The sequence below is a fragment of the Hemicordylus capensis genome, chromosome 1 (genome assembly GCF_027244095.1).
Source record: "Hemicordylus capensis ecotype Gifberg chromosome 1, rHemCap1.1.pri, whole genome shotgun sequence".
Classification (NCBI taxonomy): domain Eukaryota; kingdom Metazoa; phylum Chordata; class Lepidosauria; order Squamata; family Cordylidae; genus Hemicordylus; species Hemicordylus capensis.
Genome location: NC_069657.1, coordinates 141,254,406 through 141,268,963, shown reverse-complemented (window position 1 = coordinate 141,268,963; position 14,558 = coordinate 141,254,406). Strand labels below are relative to the sequence as shown.

Here is a 14,558-nt window from a genome sequence, read left to right as displayed (position 1 = left end):
TTAAAATAATATAAGTCACTGTACACATATTTAATTTGGCACTATGTACAGAGAATCAGGGCTTGTGAATACTGAGCTGAAGCTTATGACAAGCTTCTTGTGATAAGTGAGTTAAATGTGATGTCTTAATATGGCTCTTAATGGTGAGTTTGTCTTTGAATCAGTGTGAAATCCTTAGTATTAAGGCCCACTGGGAGTTTCTTGCTCTCTTTCTCTCATTTTAACTTTCTGAAATACTAGAATATATTCCAAGCAGTGACACAGTTTACTCTGCATATCCTTTAGTTATTTTCAGAGTATCTGGGAAAAGTCAAATTCTCCATTTATTTTAAAAACTTATGTAATAGTGATGCTACAATGTATAGTAGAGAATTAGACAGGCACTTCTGTTTAGTTTTCCAAGTACACCTCCACATTGTATTTGAGTATTTTATGAGGCCCAGCATACTGAAATTTGTAGTTTTCCAGCATTTTTTGGTCTGGCTACATCCACTGCTAAATAGTTTTTGAAATATTAGAAGATTAACGAGCTTGACTTGTATTTTTTAGCTGATATTATGGTCAAGTTATCTGAAAGATGGGTGTCAGATATTTGGACAGGGGGCGCAATTTCAGTGCTTGCCCTAGGTGCTATTTTCCCTAGATACGCCTCTGGTCTGCAAAAGAGTTATCTACCTCATCAGCCAGCAGTCCTTAAATGGCTTGAGGGCTGCACACATTAGCAAAAAAGAGATACTACAAGGCTGTGTAGCATGCACATGCAGAAACACTTATATGGTCTTAAACACATCTCTAACCGTGGATCTCTGTAACTTCCTTTGTGCATTCTTGAACAAAGATCATGTAAGAATAGGAGAATGGTAGCCATTACAGCTCACATTCTGCAAACCTGATGTGCTTGTGGCAGCCCACCAGTATTCCTATCCCAATCTAAACACCACTGAAGAAAAGTTTCACACATTAACTTTTCCCATTTTCAGAGTTGTGTTCTTGGCTGCCATTGCTATTTAGCTTTGTCTCTTAAAGTTGTTTCTATTTACTACTACTATTTTAATACTGCTTTTCAACAAAGAAGCTCAAGGTGGTTTACACATAAAATAAGATGGTTTCCTGGCCACAAGGGGATCGCAGTCTAAAAGACACAGTGGAGACTCCAGCAATCGCCACTGAAGATGTTGTGCAGGTCTGAATAGGGACAGTTGCTCTCCCACTGCTCAATATGTCAGGAGTCTAGCCTCCTGTTTGAAGGTTGAAAACCTCAGTAAAGATTTCTCCCAAGCAACGCATCTTTAACAATCTTGTAATCAGAGTGCCAGAGAGCCCTCACCTTAGCCCAGCTTAAAGCACTGCCATCAGCTGTATTGCGGGGGGGGGAGAGATACCTCCAAATTCCTTATACGGATCAGATTTCACCCTGCCAGATGGGAGAGGTTGAAACTGCAGACCATGTGATATCATATTGCCTATTTTATAGAGGTATTTTCTTTGTATAACCCCAATTTTAAATTTAAGAAATTAAGAAATTTAAAATTAAGAAATTTCCAGGCAGTCCAGCGACATTTTATAACTCTCTTCTTCTTTCTAACACATACATTACCCTCAATGGTTCAAAATTTTGCTCCAGGGCCTGCTCCATCAGAAGTCAGATGGCTAAATCTGTAATTTGATTGCTGGCAGACTTTGTCCCAAATTCTTCAGAAAAAAATGTTCCATTTTCCAACTTCCGTAATCATCAGCATGTAGCATTACACATGCATCCAATTTCAGCTTTCTAGCTAGGACAGAAATACGCTAAACTATTTTCAAACAATACTTTGTCCTTCATTTCAAAGGAAAGCTACTAAAATGTTCTGCCTTCAGCATTTGCTAACTATCAGTATCTTGAACTATGTATATATGAAATTTAAACTCTTGGTTACTGAAATACCTAATGAATTCAACACCTTCTCAGTGAGTAGGGCCCAAGTACTTATTTATATAGGTATGCGTGAGAGATATAGAGATAGAACTCAAAACCACAAGACGCTGTTACAGTTGACTTTTTTAATGAAACTAGAGAGCTGCTTAAAAAAAAAAAAGAAGATTGCTCTTTTCCCCATCCATCCCTCATCCCTGCCACCACCCTTCACTAGATGGTCAACACTAGATGGGTTTGGCTCAGTATTGTTACAATCACAGCACAGACAAAGCTGGTAGAGAACAAATAGGGAAAGGGAAAACAAATCCATTTAGTACAAGGCTCATCTTTCCATTCTACAGGCAGCCTGAGCCAAGATAAAATCTATGATGTGCCCTATATTCCCATTCACCCCCCCGCCCGCCCCACCCATTTGCCCCATGGTTTCCCGATATCTTAACACTACAGTGAAGAACAGGCTCCACTCCCTTGGCACCCTGGGAGCAACAGCTACAGGCTGTAGAATTTCAGGCTCCTGTCCATGCCTGTTGAAGCAATGAACTTAGCATGATGCCCAAAGGCCACTCCCGTTGTCAGGCCGCTATGCTCTGTAGGGGAAAAGGAGAGACAGGCGAAAAGTTATCCCACTGGATGTTTGGCATCTCAAAAACAAAACAACAGATCAAGTCTTGATGCAAACCACCAGATTTTCAACACAATACAGTGTCTCTCAAGAGATGTGAGTTTTGGACAGTATATACACATGTTAAATAAATACAATTTAAAAAAAGAGTGCTACAAAAGCCCCTTACCTGTGAAGTGGAGAACCTCTGTCCATTGTTTACAGATGTACACCTGGACATCAGTGCCACCCAGGGCCAAATAGGTACCACTCTGGTCAAATATGAGAGATTTCACCTAAAGAGAGAAAGGACATTTGAGATGTTCAAGTCTCCAGTTCAGAAGCACTGAAGTCCAATGCTATCAGGCAGACGCAGCACCCTTTGCCCCATCCTTAGGGGGCAGCCAAAATGAAGGGCAAGGGCCATGCATGGTTCAACCAACTGTCACAGGGGTAACTAATGGTCACACAAGGTTTCAAAGGCAGGGAGATGAACACTGAACAAGCAAGGGAATCCTAGCTGCTGTTCTCTGCCTAAAAGGAAAAAAGCACCAAGCATGCTGGACGGGTAGAGCAAAGATGGTCACACAAACCTCAAAGTTATTGTCCAGCTGCAATGTCTTAAAGTTCTTCAGCTTGCGCAGATCCCAGAGTTTGACAGAGGAGTCATCAGCAGCAGTGGCCAGGTAGTAGCCATTCTCAGAGAAGGCAATGCTGGTAATAGGGCCTGAGTGTCCTGGGAAGTTAGCCACATTAGTCCGTTCCTGAGAAAGGCAAGCTAGTCAGTGCTGTTGCAAAGCCATTAAGTCACACTAGTAGAAAACGACAAGACCGCCTCATCTCAGCTTCCCAAGAGATGATGCTCTTGCACCTCCTCCTGCCCCTCTAGCGAAAAGAACCAGGAGAGTTCATCCTCCCTACAACTCATTGTGCATTAGCACCCAGGTGCACAGGGCTCTGAAAAGGAGGCGAAAAGTGGGTGTAGGGGGAAAGGGCAAAAAGGAGGCAAACTGCAGGTGTTTCAGCAGTGCTGCCAAAGAATTTAGTTGATAGAGCATGCTGTGTCAGCTCTTAGGAAGCACTTTTCAATACAGGAGAACTTGTCCCCAGTGAAAGAAATATGTTTGGCAATTTAGCAGTATTAAATTCTCCTTTGGCACCTGACTGAGGACCATCTCTTTCAGTGCTCTGTTTTCCTTTCTCCCTTTTTGCTAACAGTGGGTGAAAGCAAGTAATGTTCCACTTACTAACACAACAGTTGTGAAATGCCTCTGACTGATGGTTCATAACATGATTGTGCCCATCCATTCCCCAAAGCAGCAACCAGCCATAAGCAGAGCCCATCTTGATCTTCCCAAGCTAAGATAAACTATGAACATACTCCTGAACTGAGTCATCAGGTATCCTCCAGACACTGAATAAAGCTAAAAATGAAAGCCATATTGTTCTGAAGGAAAGATGGAGCAGAGCACACCATTAGAGCCTTGGATTCAACTAGACCCAATTCTGTAAGGCATGAGGAAAGTATATCTTGTGTATTCCCTGTAGAGATTCCATTTCTCATTCAACCCCCTAGATAAGAAGAATAATGCTTAGATTTATACAACACTTCAGAGCACACAAAGTACTTCCTACATATTGTTGTCAATCTTTATGAAGGCTATTCAGTAAAGATCGCCTTGCTTTTTCTTACCTTCAGGTCCCAGATCTTAATCTGTGAGTCCATTGTCCCCGTCCCAAAAATAAGTCCATCAGGATGGAACTGAGCACAAGTGAGAGCTGCAGAAGAAGAAAACATTTACCACTACAAGACTGAGAGGGAGCCATGCCTATGAGAAGGTGAAACCTCCACCCAGCCTTCTCGCACACAAGAATCACAGACCCACTGAATGTACAGGCACTCAGCTCCTCCAGAGACATCTCAGAGTAGCAGCAAAGCTTTGATGTAAAATGTATCTTACCACAGCCAGAAGTTTCATCTGTGACCTTGGTGAGCACACGGCCAGTCTGGATGTCAGAGAAGGCCCAATACTGAAAAAGAGAGGCTGAGGTTTGTGTGGAGGCAAGCAAGGTCCCCCTGCCCATTCTGCAAGATGCTATTCTCATGGCTCCTTCAGCACAACAAGCTTTACAGGCAAAGCTGTCTGCACATGCTCCTCTCTGGTCCCATTCTCACCTGGTCATCAGAGGAACTCAGCAGGTAGTCCCCTGTGGCGTGGAGACTCAGTCCTGTCACTGCACTCTCATGGGCCCGCACCACCTGCACACACGAAGCACTGGGAACTGACCAGATCCGGATAGTGGCATCTGGAGAAGCTGAAAACACTAGTTCCTAGAGAGGAAAAAGAACAGACAGAATTCAGATGAAAGGGTTTATACAATTGCTTCATGTAGGTACTGAGGCAACTGGTCAATGAAAGCATTGTCTGAGGAAAAAATGCAAACTGCTGAGTATGGTCTCTACCTGGGATGGGTGGAAAACTACACTGGTGACCTTCTTGGAATGACCTTTGAGAGTTGCCAGGATCTGCTCTGAGCTCTTGTCAAAGACAACAACGTTTTTGTCAGCTCCACCTAGAGCACAAAAGAAGAAAATAAAGGAGTGAAAGAGAAAATCATACTTTCTTTCAGCATGTCCTGCGTTCACAACCATATAAAGCAAGATGACCCCATAGAACCAGAGCTCAAGAATATCACGACCAGTATATCCTGAGCTGCCACCCTTTCAAATCCAAGTATAGAGCAAGCAGAAGAGATGTCTTTTGTACAGATGAAAGGACTCCATGGCTTACCCTATCCTAAAGCCGACACAAAAGCCTTAACGTACCTGTCAGGATCTTGTTGGTGTCGGAAGGACATAGGTCGAGAGCAAGGATGCCAGGGATGCTGGCACTGTGCAGTCCCTGTTCAAAGACAACAGGGGTAGCATTAACATTTCAGGCCAAGAGGAGAAGGGCTCTATTGCATAATCTCATGAGCTGTCAAGCAATGGAGGGAGAAGCCCTACAATAGAACAAGCATCTCTAGGCACTCAACTGTGTTCCTTTCCATTGGTGTCCCTGATAGAACAAGCAGTTTCTCATTTTGTTTTGACAAGCATCTGTGGCAGATGTGAAATTACTCCAGAAACATGCAAGTCAGGTGGAAGAGAACAATACCCCAAAACATGGTGGCATCACACTCATCTGGCCTCATTAAAAACAGCACAATACTGTTGCTGGGTGTGGGTGTCAAGAGGAACAGAGCATAATATTCAGACAGAAATGCAGAATTGTTTAGGTGCTGACAAGAAACCCAAGAATACAAGAGTCTTCTTGCCTATAGTGGTATTGCTGCAAAGCATGACTAAAGTTCACAGAACAGGGAGGAAGCTCAACACAGAGATTTCCACAGGACAGAGAAGCCTTCGCAAATCCAACCAAACTTACCACATGGGAAGCCACCTGCCGGTACCTGCTCAGTTCTTCTGGCTTTACTAGCTCCTCTGGCACAGTCTTCCCTCTCTGTCAAAAAATACAACAGAACTCACCCATCTGAAACAAGAGTAACCCATCAACTCAACACAGAAAGCTCCACCTTTTCACAGTTCCCACGCAAAACAGAATTTCTGTGCACATCTCAGAACCACTCAATATCCCTCTCCTGTAGAGCAAGTTCTCTGAAAAAGAGGCACTCACCTTTTTACGCTCCGTGGTCAGGACTGTGGCTTTGTCTTGTAGCTGCAAAACAGAAGAGTATTAGAAGTCAAATCTGAATATGGTATGTTAGGATACAGGCTGGCTGGGGTCACTGCTGCTTTACTATAGAAAAGACCCAGCCGTGCCATTTCCAGCTCTGAAGCTTGTGAAGACAATAATGTTGTTGTATCTAGAGCAAGGAACGGACAACAAATCCTGAGCCAACCATGTTTCTTACCTTCTGGATAATCTCTGGTGTCATTCCTGCCAACTCTCCTAGGTCCATTGGTTCACCAGCACCCTGAAAAAAGGAGGCGGTTGTGAGTTCAGAGACAGAGACAGAAAAGAAGGCATGAACAGGAGAGTCACAGACAGATACAAGGAACTTACCACAGCATTGGGCTGTGCAGAAGGTACAGCCTGGGGAACAATGAGGCCAGCCTGGGGTTTCAGAGTAGCCAAAGCTGTAGAGAGTGGGAAGAAGAAGAAAAAGGTGGGTTGCAACAGGTATAGAGGTCATTAACACAGGAACTCTCCCTTTAGATTGGACACCACCCAAAATGTACATGATTACCTTCTCTTGCAGCAGTGACCTCTTTGGTGAGACGAGCAATGACACGGCAGGCAGCATCATGCTGGTACAGTGCATGAGAGAGTTCCTGGCGTGTGGTCTGCAGCTGCTGGCGTAGCGTGAAACTGTGCAGCATGACAGCATCCTAAAAGAGAGCGAGTGACATATGAGTGGATTTATAGTATAGTAGCAGCAGAAACGTGATGAGATGTCAAAACACACAACCAAAAGATGGTTTCTACCCAGGGTATACACATTTCTTCTAAAGTTACTCCATGACAAGACAGAACACTGCTCTGTTCAAACAGTGTTGCTGGAGAATCACCAGTGAATCAATACATGTTGGGCTTTATACAGTACATTTTTGGTCCACCTTCAAGGTTCTCTCTCTCTTTGTTTCTGCATCTGGCCACAATACCACCCCCATTTCTCTGAAAAAGCCCTCTCATCCATTCTTCTAAACCTTCCAACCCAGCAAGTTCTTGCTTTCTGTCTAATCTAAGCACAGCAAAAAGTGCAATACAGCCAATTGCCCTTGAGCTAGAAAATGCAGTAACACATTGTCAGTTCCCATCATCTCAATGAGCACAGGAGGATTTTCAGCCTACTCAAAATACACTACTAAATATAGCATATTTATATAGAAATATAAGTATATTCTAAAAGACACTTACCCATTCATCTTGAAGTGCCTTCAGAATTGCTGGGATGCTAGTAGCTGAAGGTGGCTTTGGCCGAATTGGGTGGGCAACTGTGAATGGCGGACACAAGGAGACATTAACTCTAGAAACTCCGCATCATCCCTGCTGCCACAAGCCTGCCACCAAGCCTATAAAACCAAGCATGGCTCAGACAGTGGCTCACCAGACCCACATGCCTTGCAAGAAATTCAGATGAAGCTCCTGCTGCAGTTTAACAGTGTGCTTCCCCTGCCTGCCCTTATATACAGAGGGCAGAAGATGAGTGACCTGAAAGCAGGGGGAGCACAGGGATAAAATCAGACATGGGGGCAGAGCGGAGGAGCAGCAGACAGACTGAAAAGGGGTGGGTTGGTGGTCAAATGAAAGAAGCAGTTGCTGAAACTACTGAAGAGGGAGAAAGGGCGGATGTGGCTTTCAGTCAAATTAAGAGTATATGACTCTCTGGTTCAAAATGTTGATGAATCTGTTAAGTAGCCCTCTCTTTACAGAGACCCATTCATAGCTGATGCTTTTGGACCCGATTAGACAATGGAGCATGCAAGGCATTCTTTGAAGCTAATTCAGCATCTGACTTAGCTTCCTTTCCTTGTTCTGCCACATGCTAGTCCAGCTCCAAGAATAAAGAATACAATAAAGAATAAGTAGGTAGATAGCAGCAACAGCTAGATCACATTGCATCCAACACTGGAGACACTTCTTTGAAAGCTAGCCACAACATTACATTTTACCATAGTGCAATCTTGAACAGTCCAGAAAATACATGCTTTTAAAAAAAATTGTGACCTCATAGCAACTGATGACCTCATAGCAAGCAACCTGCTTTCAGCATTGTCTAGAGGCTGTCTTTTTAGGCAGCAGTCTCCCAAATGCCCTCTCAGTTCAAGCACAATGTCCTTATCAGCAGGCAATCAGGTTTTCCCCACAGTGTGAAGAGAAGACCCAGAACTGAAACTCCATACTTAAGGTATCTAACACATGGGAGACACAGAGCCTCTGGCTCGCCTCACCTTTGATATCTATGAGCTGCTCTTCAGATAGGGGCTGGTTGTTCACTGGGTCAGTCCCATTCTCTGCAATGTACTTTTCAATCAGTCGTCGCTCATAGACGTGGTTCGAGACTGGAGACACACAGGGATGCTCAGGCACCTCATTAGAAACTGCAAGAAAAAGGAGAAAGTAGTAAGGATTTAAAGTATGTCTACACATATCAGCAGTTTGGGAGGCAGGAAGTATATAGGAAAGCTGGAAACAAAAAAAATTAAATAGCCCAACTCATTAGAATCCACAGTAAAGATACTAATACAGATCAGCAATGAACCATACTTCCTTTTCATGAACTACACACCTTCTGAAAACAAGGGCATAAGCCCCTAATGACAACAGTGATCTAGTCACAGAATTACTAAAATGAGTATTCTACGAGCAATAGGACCAGTCTTGACAGGTTAATCTTTTAGCAACGTATTCATATGCAACTTATTTTTCCCTAGTCAAGCCACAACAATGCATTAATTTGCACCACTTTTGAGTCAGTTTGGAAGTCTGCCCTGGCCCGATCCTGGCACAAAGGAAGGCACACGCTTAAAGCTGCAGCATGAATAAGCTTCCAACCCGGCCCAAAGAGATGCCAACAATAGCACCGATTAAGAACTCCTAGGAGCTTACCAAAAAAAAAAGGAGACACATTATACATAACATACTGGCCTAAATCCAGAGAAGTTTTCCTTGTTAACTGGATGGACAAATAAACGCCTTGTAAAGTGGTAGCTTTCATTTTGAGCAGGACAGCAACTGTCCTTATTCAACCCAGCACAGCATCTCTTCAGTGGACATTTGCTGGTCTTTCCCTTGTGAGCCCCTCTGAGACAGGGAACAGTGTTCCCTCTAACAGGGATTCCCAGATGTTGTTGACTACATCTCCCACAATCCCCAGCCAAAGGCCATTGTAGCTGGGAATGCTGGTAGTTGTAGTGAACAACATCTGGGAATTCCTATTAGAGGGAACACTGATAGGGAACCCTCTTTTTATTTTATTTGCTATGTAAACTGCTTTGAGAACTTTTTTTGCTGAAAAGCAGTATAAAAATATTTATAACACAACAGCTTGTCCCATTTAAATTAACGGGCCGCAAGAATGACCAACTCTCTCTGGATTTAGGCCAATATGTCTAACATCAGGAGCCATCAATCCACAAAGGGCTTTAGCCTTTCTATTACAGTAATATATACATTTGTAGAAATTACCTTCTAGTAACCTGATCCAGAGAGGCAACAGCACAGACCTGTTTAATCCTATCCTGTATCCTATCAAATCACCTTGCTTCACATTTCCCCACTCCCAGAAGTGGCAGCCAATGACATGGAATGGGAGCAGAGAAATACACACTGTGATAATGCTACAGGATCTGTGAAGGCACAGAGTTTGAAAAGCACTGATTTAAGGGTGGAAAGGTGCCACAGGGATTCTTAACTATGAATCTATACACACGCTGTGGCAGATGCTGAATTGATTTGTTGCCACATCATAAGGTCCATACTTGCTGAGGCTGGGGGGAAGGCAGGATCGTACCTACCTTTGCCCCACACGACAGACCGTTGAGGCTGCACCGCTTTTGTGCCCACATTATGGCTACTGTGGAGAGCGGCACAGCGATCTGGAGGCTGGGAGAGCAAAGCCCGGGTGCTAGGAATCCCACAATGAACTGCATAAGTCGCACAGTGCATTCCTGAGGCTTACTCGCTCCTTCCCCCAGCCTCTATGTTTTTAATGGCTGCCAACAGCACAAAAGGAGCTGCTGGCAACCCAGTTGCCTACATGTCCAGGCAGCAGGGTGGATTTGATTTAAATCAAATAGATTTAAATCACTAGTCAGTAAGACTAGATTTAAATCATGGTTTTTTACATAAAGACTCATTCTTGTTGGTATAATCTTAATATTTACAACCAGATGAAGGCTTAATCTTTGGTCCTCTTCTAGATAGAAAAATTGCCCAAAATAATCTTACAGAAACCTCTGGAAGAGCATGACATTGTGAATGGATTAATGGAATTCATTTACCAAAAAATTTAAACACTGCATATATACAGCTTCATGCTACATAATTAAAAACTAATCCTTATTTTATGATGAATAAACCTTTGGACTATAACGTATCTTAAATAGAAAACTATCTTTAGATAGATTTTTCAAAAAAAAATATTTGTTTTTAAAAAATCCAATTTAAATCCAAAAAATCCAATTTAAAATTTAAAAATCCAATTTTTTGATATATATATTTTTAAATCATTGCTTTTTATCCAACCTGCCAGGCAGTGAGGTAGGATAGCAAATGTAGACCCTCCTACCTCACTTTCAACCCAGGTACAAAACCTGGGCTACCCAGCAGAGGAGCACCGAGATCAGGAGCAATCCCAGCAATTCTCACGACCAGCCCTACCTGGGCTAGCGCTGCCCTAGCTGGGTAAGGCTGGTCGTGAGCTCAATGTCTGAAGAAGTCCTCATTCATGTGCCGTAAGCATTCAGGAAGACTATCTCCCAATTAAAGAAACCTCAGCTAATTGCATAGATTTAAGGCAATTAATTAAATCTACACTAATTTGTATACGAATAAGCAATTTTGAAAGGCATACATTTTGTTTTAAGATAATGTCTGCATATGTTGCACAAGGCACTATCTTTGTAAGAAATAATGGGGAATGCTTTTTCCGCCCCCAAGAGAGATTTCTGTAGAATCCACAGCTTTCAAATATATATTTTTTAATCTGCTGCCCAATTTTAATTAATCAAAAAGTTTTAAAACTGATTAATCTGACTGACCAAATATCACAGCCCTAGTTTACAGAAAATGAAAGTCAGTGCACGAAAAGTGAATTATCCAGAAAAGCCAACACCCACAAAATGATCTGCTAGACATGTCCCCTAACCCCGGGGTGGCTCAACTGAGGCCCTGAGCTGTGCTTGGATGACAACTGTCACCATCCCCAGCTACAGAAAACTGTGGCCAAAGACGATGGCAGCTGTAGTCCAACAACAGTTGGTGAGCCTCAGGCTGGCCACCCTTGCCATCCAGCCAGTGCACAACAGCTAAATAGGCTGTAAGAGCTTCTTTAACTCATACTATCAGATCTCAACCATGTCTACTCAGTAGTAAGTCCCTTTTAGTCCACTGAGACTTTCAAGTATATATATATTTTATTTATTTATTTATTTTTACATTTTTATACTGCCTTTCGTTAAAAGAAAACCCCAAGGCGGTTTACAAAAATTAAAAACATACAATAAGAAGCAGTAAAAACAACAAGCTAAAAACAAGCATAAAAACAGACAACAGATAAAAACAAAACAGATAAACAGATAACATTTACCAAAAACAACAACAGCAAAAACAACAACATTTACCAAAAACAACAACAGATAAAAACAAAACAGACAACAGATAAAAACAAGCATAAAAACAGACAACAGATTTAGGATCGTAGCCCAATATTCCTATTCTTGATTGTACACTCAGTTGCCCCTTAGCACATGAGTACTGACGAGAAACTGCAAATCTGGGCAGCATAGAAGTTTTAAGCAGCATTAGCGATGGAGTATGGAACTGGTATTTAGTCCAGATTAAGGAATCCAAAACAGAAAGACACAATCTTTTGTATGTCTCCTAATTTGCAGTATTAATTCCCAATAATGCAAACCTTTAGAGAGTATTAGTTATTTCTTTGGCAGGCATCTAGGGCCTTCCATTTCATTTCTAGTGTTTTGAGCATAAAACAGATGTTTCTCTTAGCAAAGGCTAAAGGAAAGCTTGCCCTTCTCAGCCAAGTCAAAGCTGAAAAACTTTGGCCCAAGATACAAAAGAGACTAGCATTTTATATATATGAAAAACAAAGAGGCAAGAGCAGAGACCATTCTGAACCTTCAGTCTCACACACAGTGTTCCCTCTAACACGAATTCCCAGATGTTGTTGACTGGTTAAGTTGTGCTGTTGAGTCAGTGTCGACTCCTGGTGACCACAGAGCCCTGTGGTTGTCTTTGGTAGAATACAGGAGAGGTTTACCATTGCCATCTCCCATGCAGTATGAGAGTATGTCTTTCAGCATCTTCCTATATCACTGCTTCCCAATATAACAACGGACATTCGAACCAGCAATCTCTTGCTCCCTAGGCAAGTTACTTCCCCACTGCGCAATTAGGTGGCTACAACTCCCATAATCCCCAAGCCAAGATCATTGTAACAGGGGATTCTGGGAGTTGTAGTCAACAACATCTGGGAATCCCTGTTAGAGGGAATACTGATCACACATCAATTACTCTTTAATATTTTGTACACAGTACCTTCTTTGGCAGGCATCTAGGGCCTTCCATTTCGTATTCCCTCTAACAGGGATTCCGAGATGTTGTTGACTACAACTCCCAGAATCCCCTGTTACAATGATCTTGGCTTGGGGATTATGGGAGTTGTAGCCACCTGTTACAATGATCTTGGCTTGGGGATTATGGGAATTGTAGCCACCTAATGGCGCAGCGGGGAAGTAACTTGCCTAGGGAGCAAGAGATTGCCGGTGTCTGCCAATGCGAGGGAGGGCTCTAGAATTAAAAAGGAAAAGTGTGCCTTCGAGTCGGTGTCGACTCCTGGTGCCCACAGAGCCCTGTGGTTGTCTTTACTAGAATACAGGAGGGGTTTAACATTGCCATCTCCCACGCAGTATGAGACGATGCCTTTCAGCACCTTCCTATATCGCTGCTGCCCAATATAGGTGTTTCCCTATATAGTCTGGGAAACATACCAGCAGGAATCCAAACCAACAACCTCTGGCTTGTTAGTCAAGTCATTTCCCCGCTGCACAATTAGGTGGCTAGAATCACTGAGCTGGACATGTTGCACCCTCAAGAGTATTTTTAAAGCAGTGAAGTCTTACACAGCAGTGCAGTTCTGGAGTTACTGTTTCAAGATGCCATATTACAAAGAGGAACGTTTCCACTTTTAAGAATAACTTTAATAAGCTTCTCCCATTATAACCAAACTTAACACTAAAACAGTTTAAATGAGAGTTTGGTTAAGATGGCTAATCAAAGGATAATTCATGCTGAAAGAGAAAAAATGACTATATGATCATGGATGCCTTCAAGAATTAATCGTAGGACAAGTGCGCATGTAAACAATGGGGTCAACAGACTGATTTGAACCTGGTCTCACACCACTACACAGTAATGCACTCACTGAGCAGCTTTCAGCAAGTCACTCTATTTTTCACCTGAAAAATAGGAACTGCAGCAGTGCTCGGAATATTTTACCAAGCACTGAAAATCATCATCATCATCATCATCCAGAGTGCAAAACCGTTATGGCAACTGTCAATAACTCATTAGTGACTTAAATACTTGTTAACAATAACAACTACATATTTCTTGACAACAGTTTAGAAGCAGGACCAACAGGTAATTTGTCCACTCCCTTGTCCACGTTATCGGCAAGAATTTGCAATAAGTGGCTTAACTACAGGATACCCTGTTTTCAGGCAGATGTTGGGCTAAGTGACCCATAAAAGTTCTACTTTAATCATGAGCCTAGAAATCGGGTTGAATCGCCATTTGCTAGGAGCGAAGGGTAAAAGGCCAGCCCACCCTGAGCTGGGGGTGAAGCTCTAAAGCACCAGGCCAGCAACTCCGAGACCGAGCGGCCAGTTCCCGAATCCAACCTGCCTAAGCATCCGAGGGGGACCCGTTCCCATGACTGAGCGTCCCTACGCGGTGCACAGATATTTGCACATGCCCTGCATGCATGGGCTGAGCTTGTCCTCTCCCACCCCGTGGAGACTTTCTTCGCGATGCAATGGAGATGGCACTGACACGGCCCGGAGAAAGATCTCCCTTCCCCGCTCTCCCACCACCTGCCCGAGACCATCAACTGCCCTTGGCTGTGAGGGAATAGAGAAAAGGGGCTACGCACTGGAGCAGATGAGGGACATGATGGGCGCCTCTTCGGCATAAGCCTTGCGGCTGCTTCCGGAACACAAGCCTGAGGAGCCCGATTCTGTTTCCGGGAGCCCGGTCTCGCGCCGTTAAACTCTATCACGCGCCAGGCCCAGAG

At 43.2% G+C, this 14,558-nt stretch overlaps 1 protein-coding gene across 1 annotated transcript; it reads right to left on the bottom strand.

Annotated features, from left to right (window-relative positions):
• Positions 1–2,028: 2,028 nt before the first annotated feature.
• On the bottom strand, positions 2,029–14,555 carry PRPF19 (pre-mRNA processing factor 19). The gene is made up of 16 exons (XM_053284770.1): positions 14,418–14,555; positions 8,476–8,625; positions 7,442–7,518; positions 6,771–6,912; positions 6,587–6,660; positions 6,435–6,497; positions 6,197–6,238; positions 5,948–6,022; positions 5,347–5,422; positions 4,984–5,093; positions 4,696–4,851; positions 4,481–4,550; positions 4,213–4,298; positions 3,113–3,283; positions 2,710–2,815; positions 2,029–2,505 (listed from the first exon to the last, which is right to left on the bottom strand). Exons 1-16 carry the CDS (start codon positions 14,434–14,436, stop codon positions 2,408–2,410), a joined length of 1,515 nt encoding a protein of 504 aa, XP_053140745.1. The 5' UTR covers positions 14,437–14,555; the 3' UTR covers positions 2,029–2,407.
• Between the last annotated feature and the right edge of the window lie 3 nt (positions 14,556–14,558).

What these genes read in the sequence shown, in the direction of transcription:
- PRPF19 (XM_053284770.1), bottom strand. An exon ending in CACCAGAGATTATCCAGAAG is followed by an intron (nt 6,239 to 6,434) that starts GTAAGAAACATG and finishes TCTGTTTTGCAG; the next exon opens with CTACAAGACAAAGCCACAGT. An exon ending in GGCAGGTGGCTTCCCATGTG is followed by an intron (nt 5,423 to 5,947) that starts GTAAGTTTGGTT and finishes GTCTTTGAACAG; the next exon opens with GGACTGCACAGTGCCAGCAT.